The sequence below is a fragment of the Conger conger genome, chromosome 1 (genome assembly GCF_963514075.1).
Source record: "Conger conger chromosome 1, fConCon1.1, whole genome shotgun sequence".
Classification (NCBI taxonomy): domain Eukaryota; kingdom Metazoa; phylum Chordata; class Actinopteri; order Anguilliformes; family Congridae; genus Conger; species Conger conger.
In genome coordinates, this window is record NC_083760.1 from 95,121,588 (window position 1) to 95,129,087 (window position 7,500).

Genomic DNA, 7,500 nt, shown 5'->3' on the forward strand with positions numbered 1-7,500 from the left:
GTTCTGCCCCACTGGTTCTGAGACGCTCTGTGGTTCTGCTCTGTGGTTCTGCCGCACTGTTTCTGAGACGGTGGTTCTGCTCTGTGGTTCTGCCGCACTGGTTCTGAGACGCTCTGTGGTTCTGCTCTGTGGTTCTGCCCCCTGCAGTGCCCTGCCCGGCGGGGGAGGTTCTGTCGGACTCCTCGGGCGTGATTCTGAGCCAGCCCGCGGGCCTGGCCTCGCCCCACTTCCACACCTGCTCCTGGGTTCTGCAGGCCGAGGCCGGATACAACATCTCGCTGGACGTCCAGACCTTCCACACCCGCCAGCAGGTGGATGAGATGGAGATCTTCGACGGTGAGTCATGTGACCCCCGCCACGCCCACAGCGCAGGCCTCCGGTCCTGGAGGGGGCGCTGTGTCTGCAGGTGTAACTCCAGTGATTCATCATTTGATAGCATAGATTTGATTTTGTGTTAAGAGAGTGTGTGTGTGTGTGTGTGTGTGTGTGTGTTCATGTGAATGTGTGTGAGTGTGCAGGTGTGTGGTCACCTTTATGTACTGTATCTTGCCTTTGAACCTCATAATTAGAGTGAGTGACATCTAGCTTCACTGATAACTGAGTAAATACAGTAGATCCAGTACTTAGATATAGAGTAGATTACAGTACATTACACAGACACAAAGCTCTTTGCTCATCCTGATCACCATATAACTAATCACACCACTCACGCAATCAGTGATTGGCTGAGAGGTCGCAGGGCTGTGTCTGATTGGCTGAGGCTGTGCTCCTGTTCCCTGTAGGCCCCTCCCGGCAGAGCCCACTTCTCGCCACGCTGAGCGGAAACTACTCCGCCCCCCTCAGCATCTCCAGCTCGTCCAATAGCGTGCTGCTCCACTGGACCTCAGACCACGCCTCCGGACACAAGGCCTTCCGGATTGGCTACTCAGGTCAGTAACCGCCCGTGACATCACAATGCAACCACGTGTTATGCGAATGAGGAAATCACGCCTGCTCTTTTCTCCATCCAACCCCTACAATGAAAAGAAATGTCTTAAGTGTTTTGGTCTTGTGATGAGACTTACTTTTTCTCTCAAGTAGAAAACATTAGCTTGTTTTAACGTGCTGTTTGCAGAAATACTGTTAGTGAAAATGTCTCACACCATTGGAAATCTTGAAATGAGTCAAACTATCTCACCGTATTTCATTTTGTTTAGCATAAAAGTAATATAAATAAGATTTTAAGTGGAGGATAAAGACTGAGATGCCGGTTGAGAGGGTTTTATTCTGGTTTGTGCCGAGCACGTTGCTGTCGGAGAGCGCAGAACATCTGGCTCCCCTGCGTTCCCCTGGGACACGGCCTCAGCGTCGAGTTTAAAGTGTGACTTTCTCATCCTCCTAATTAGCCGCTGAGGAAGCCAACGTCCTCTGTTTTACCTTAATTAACGATGCAGGTTATGCACAGTGAAATGCCAAATCCTAAATACATACAATCTGGAACAGCAATCTAAGTCTATAAAAATATAGCCTAAAGCCACGAAATGCACACACAGTAAAATGCCGACGTTTACAAAGTACATACGTGTGTTCCCTAGTGTGCTCATCCGTGCTCTGTGACAGTCAAGCTGGACATTTTACTCTGTGGTATTTTGTGGTTTTAGGTTACATTTGCATGACCTTATGTGTCTCTTATAAGTATTGTAAGTATTTAGAAGTTGTGTCATTTGTTTGCAATGATAGCAACTGTGCAACCTGTGCTTGAGGTATGATACTAGACTTTAGAGTTCCTGTTTGCAGGAGTCCCAGTTCCTGTCCTCATACGGCTCTGTTGGAGAGGGCTTCAGAACCCTGGGGCCCTCGAGTCCGTCAATCACACTGAGACACATCACTTCCACCGCTTCCTGGATTTCCCCACACTGTCAGTTTTTATCTGGCACTGTAATGTGGCCACACGGTTAGAGGGGTAGAGTGTGGGGATGAAAGGGGGGAGAGAGGGGATGCAGTGTGTTAGAGTGTGTTAGAGTGGGGCTACAGTGTGTTAGAGTGTGGGGGTAGAGGGGTTAGAGTGTGGGGCAGAGGGGTTAGAGTGTGGGGGTAGAGGGGTTAGAGTGGGGGTAGAGGGGTTAGAGTGGGGGTAGAGGGGTTAGAGTGTGGGGGTAGAGGGGTTAGAGTGGGGGTAGAGGGGTTAGAGTGTGGGGGTAGAGGGGTTAGAGTGGGGGTAGAGGGGTTAGAGTGGGGGTAGAGGGGTTAGAGTGTGGGGGTAGAGGGGTTAGAGTGGGGGTAGAGGGGTTAGAGTGTGGGGGTAGAGGGGTTAGAGTGGGGGTAGAGGGGTTAGAGTGTGGGGGTAGAGGGGTTAGAGTGGGGGTAGAGGGGTTAGAGTGTGGGGGTAGAGGGGTTAGAGTGGGGGTAGAGGGGTTAGAGTGGGGATAGAGGGGTTAGAGTGTGGGGGTAGAGGGGTTAGAGTGGGGGTAGAGGGGTTAGAGTGTGGGGTAGAGGGGTTAGAGTGGGGGTAGAGTGTGGGGGGAAGAGGGGTTAGAGTGTGGGGGTAGAGGGGTTAGAGTGTGGGGTAGAGTGTGGGGGAAGAGGGGTTAGAGTGTGGGGGTAGAGGGGTTAGAGTGTGGGGTAGAGTGTGGGGGTAGAGGGGTTAGAGTGTGGGGTAGAGGGGTTAGAGTGGGGGTAGAGGGTGACGTTGTGCGTCTCAGATCTGCTTCATGAATCCGATTAGGCGTGGTTTACCGTGGCCGGTGTGAAGACCAAACTGCCGCTCTGTTTTTAAATCAGCCTGCCGTTTAATGACCGCGGCCAAACACAAATCAAATGATCGCCGTCTCTGATACTATTTTCCTGTCCCTGATTCGCCGGCGCGATGCTTTCTAATCTGAATATTAAATCTGCAGTTATTGCTCCAATTTCATGCTGATAATGCCTGAGTTATATTATACTCATTATTGATACAAATCCATTTTGGTGGAACGGCAGTTTTTGGGTTTATTTAATTACAGGGTCCTCTGCCTGCTCCGTAATCAGAATACGATCCTCTTCACGGAAACCCAGTCCCTCTGGACCGTTACCGAACCCCCCGCTCTGCGTCTCCCCTGTCTGGCTCTGTGTGTCTCCCCTGTGTGGCTCTGTGTCTCCCCTGTGTGTCTCCCCTGTGTGGCTCTGTGTCTCCCCTGTGTGGCTCTGTGTCTCCCCTGTGTGGCTCTGTGTCTCCCCTGTGTGGCTCTGTGTCTCCCCTGTGTGGCTCTGTGTCTCCCCTGTGTGGCTCTGTGTCTCCCCTGTGTGGCTCTGTGTCTCCCCTGTGTGGCTCTGTGTCACCCCTGTGTGGCTCTGTGTCTCCCCTGTGTGGCTCTGTGTCACCCCTGTGTGGCTCTGTGTCACCCCTGTGTGGCTCTGTGTCTCCCCTGTGTGTCTCCCCTGTGTGGCTCTGTGTCTCCCCTGTGTGGCTCTGTGTCTCGCCCCTGTGTGGCTCTGTCTCACGCCCCTGTGTGGCTCTGTGTCTCCCCTGTGTGGCTCTGTGTCTCCCCTGTGTGGCTCTGTGTCTCCCCTGTGTGTCTCCCCTGTGTGGCTCTGTCTCACGCCCCTGTGTGGCTCTGTGTCTCCCCTGTGTGGCTCTGTGTCTCACCCCTGTGTGGCTCTGTGTCTCCCCTGTGTGGCTCTGTGTCTCACGCCCCTGTGTGGCTCTGTCTCACGCCCCTGTGTGGCTCTGTGTCTCACCCCTGTGTGGCTCTGTCTCACGCCCCTGTGTGGCTGCTGAACAGCCCTCTCTTCTCTCAGTATCACACTCACATACCCGCTCAGGTCTCGTTGTTCTGGGAAGCAAGTGTCAGCTGAATAGACAGTGTGATGTAAAGTTATTTGGACACTGCTGTTTTTTTTCTGCACTCCACCACACTGGATCTGAAATGAAGCAGAATATGAGGTTTAAGTGCAGAGGGTATTTACGACCATACATATTTTCAATATATTTTAAAATAAAGTCATCACATTTAGCAATTGGCTGCAATTACTTGGCATTTGGTGACCAGCCTGAAGAGCCACCAGATATGATCAGACCTCTTCCCTGGTGCTGCTCTGCCAGGCCTGGACTGCAGCCCTCTGCAGCTCCTGCGTGTTTCAGCGGGTATCTGCCTTCAGTCTGGTCTGCAGCTCCTGCGTGTTTCAGCGGGTATCTGCCTTCAGTCTGGTCTCCAGCTCCTGCGTGTTTCAGCGGGTATCTGCCTTCAGTCTGGTCTTCAGCTCCTGCGTGTTTCAGCGGGTATCTGCCTTCAGTCTGGTCTCCAGCTCCTGCGTGTTTCAGCGGGTATCTGCCTTCAGTCTGGTCTCCAGCTCCTGCGTGTTTCAGCGGGTATCTGCCTTCAGTCTGGTCTCCAGCTCCTGCGTGTTTCAGCGGGTATCTGCCTTCAGTCTGGTCTCCAGCTCCTGCGTGTTTCAGCGGGTATCTGCCTTCAGTCTGGTCTTCAGCTCCTGCGTGTTTCAGCGGGTATCTGCCTTCAGTCTGGTCTGCAGCTCCTGCGTGTTTCAGCGGGTATCTGCCTTCAGTCTGGCCTTCAGCTCCTGCGTGTTTCAGCGGGTATCTGCCTTCAGTCTGGTCTCCAGCTCCTGCGTGTTTCAGCGGGTATCTGCCTTCAGTCTGGTCTCCAGCTCCTGAGTGTTTCAGCAGGTATCTGCTTTCAGTCTGGTCTCCAGCTCCTGCGTGTTTCAGCGGGTATCTGCCTTCAGTCTGGTCTCCAGCTCCTGCGTGTTTCAGCGGGTATCTGCCTTCAGTCTGGTCTCCAGCTCCTGCGTGTTTCAGCGGGTATCTGCCTTCAGTCTGGTCTGCAGCTCCTGCGTGTTTCAGTGGGTATCTGCCTTCAGTCTGGTCTCCAGCTCCTGCGTGTTTCAGCGGGTATCTGCCTTCAGTCTGGTCTCCAGCTCCTGCGTGTTTCAGCGGGTATCTGCCTTCAGTCTGGTCTCCAGCTCCTGCGTGTTTCAGCGGGTATCTGCCTTCAGTCTGGTCTCCAGCTCCTGCGTGTTTCAGCGGGTATCTGCCTTCAGTCTGGTCTCCAGCTCCTGCGTGTTTCAGCGGGTATCTGCCTTCAGTCTGGTCTCCAGCTCCTGCGTGTTTCAGCGGGTATCTGCCTTCAGGCCCCATTGGATTGAGGTCGGACGATGAACTTGGCCAGTCAGGAACATTCCACTTCGTTGGCCTGAATAAAACTCAGGATTCAGGGCAGGTCTGGTGTCTCGGGTCTGCGGACGGGTCCCAAGGTCGGATATTTAATCTATTGCACTCCCTCAGCTTGACATATTGCTTTTAAATTCCGTTTTCTCCTCTCCTGTCAGTGAATGATGGCAGTGTTGGGCCCGTGCCGGTGCGTTCTGCCCAGACTGCAGCGTTATGCGCTGATAAATACGTGGGTCCTTCATGAGAGGGAGTAATAAAGTCAGATACAGGAGATTCTTTAGGACGAGAGGGCTCGAATGGAAATTGGCAAAAGATAAATTCTGTGCAGTTATTAGGAAGTATTTCTTCACACAGAGAGGGGTCACTGTGTGGAATAGCTGGCCAGGACATGTAGTGGAGGCAGAAACACTGGGGGTTTCCAGAACAGGCTTGATACAGTGCTAGAGACTAAGTGGTCGGTAAACTTTAATGGTAGGAAAAAGTGAGCATTACTGGGCTGAATGGCCTATTCTTGACATTATGTTATGTTATATTATGTGTTTTAAAAGCAGAAAAAGAGGTTTATGAAAATGGTGTGATCCACAGCGGCCTACTGCAGCCCCCCCGCGGCCCCCAACAATGGTTCGATCCACAGCCTGACGGGCTCCGCCCCCGGCAGCACTCTGCAGTTCAGCTGTGACCAGGGCTTCCGCCTGATTGGCCAGAGCAGCGCCCTCTGCAGTCACACCCCCCAGGGCCTGTACCAATGGAGCGCTCCGACACCACTCTGTCAAGGTGAGAAGCCCCGCCCCCTACCGCCGTCCTTAGACACGCACATACAGACACACACACTCACACACAGCACAGATACACACACACACACACACACACACACACACATACACACACACATACAGACACACATACACACTGCACACACACACACACACACACACATACACCCTCACACACATATGCACACATACACCCTCACACAGCACACACACACACACACACACGCATACACACACGCATACCCACACTGCACACACAAATACACACACATACGCACACACACATGCACACATGCATACCCACACTGCTCACACACATACACACACATACACACAGCACACAGCTGTGACTGGACTCAATTATGAAATTCAATCAATAGGTGCAGCTGGGCGGGTGAGCAGATAAATGATTATGGCGGAGTGAAATGTTTAGTAGTAATTTAGCTTTTTATTAACGAGGGAATAAGAGTGGCTTTCACCAGCTCCGGACTCTTTATTTCCAGCTTAATCATTTTTAAATGGAGGCAGCCCCTCCCCCGCCCGCGCGCCCTCAGTCCCCATACACAGCCCCTCACATTAAACTCCCCACAAAACCCCCCGGTCTGCAGTGTGTGTTAGTCAGCTGGATGTGTGTTCAGGTAAAGGCTTTTAAAACAGAATAAAACTTTCATCAGCCCCTCTGGGCTGTTAGCGCTACAGACAGGCTGCCGCCTCGCTGATGTGAAGGCAGATTAGCTGATCTGCGTATCGTCAGGATGGGCTGAGCGCAGGTGTCGATGGGCAGATTAGCCCATCCGTCTGATGTGAAGATCACCGATTTTCACTCCCTGCATCTCTTTCGAGGGGAGGACGTGTGAGCAGAAGATGCACAGAGGAGATACGGGGCGGGGAATCGAGCCAAACGCAACGTGCTCGCTCAGTCCAGCATCAGTTAGAAACGGGCGTCAGGCAAACGAAACATCAGTCCAGCGTCAGTTAGAAACGGGCGTCAGCCACACAGAACATCAGTCCAGCGTCAGTTAGAAAGGTGGCAGATGTGGAGAGGTGGATCCACAGGTCACTCATTTGTACGTCACAGGTTTTGAAGAAGGCCGTGTGCAGAGGCTGCTCTGTGTTTCCTCACGACGCCTCCTCTCTCCTCTGAGGAGCGGTTACGCGATGGGAATGACCTCGATCGATTCACGGGTCACGCCAGGGCTGGGGAGATGAGGGCAGTGACAGAATGGATGAAATAAGAGACTGGAATGACCTCAGGATATCTCGCTGGATATTACCCACAATGCCGCTGTGTGTGGTGATACCTTGCCTGATATTACCCACAATGCCGCTGTGCGTAGTGATAGCTCGCCTGATATTACCCACAATGCCGCTGTGCGTGGTGATATCTCACCTCATTTGTCCCACAATGCTGCTGTGCGTAGTGATCTTTTGCCGGATATTACCCACAATGCCGCTGGGTGTGGTGATATCTCACCTGATATTACCCACAATGCCGCTGTGCGTAGTGATCTTTTGCCGGATATTACCCACAATGCCGCTGTGCGTAGTGATGTCTCACCTCATTTGTCCCATGAGCCGGCT

At 52.6% G+C, this 7,500-nt stretch overlaps 1 protein-coding gene across 1 annotated transcript in view; it reads left to right on the forward strand.

Annotated features, from left to right (window-relative positions):
* The window catches only part of LOC133107869 (CUB and sushi domain-containing protein 1-like), a 235,620-nt gene that overhangs the window by 196,784 nt on the left and 31,336 nt on the right, over nt 1-7,500 (forward strand). Inside the window, 3 exon segments of the mRNA XM_061217173.1 lie at nt 148-336; nt 783-929; nt 5,732-5,920. Of these exon segments, the coding sequence (XP_061073157.1) occupies nt 148-336; nt 783-929; nt 5,732-5,920 (525 nt within the window).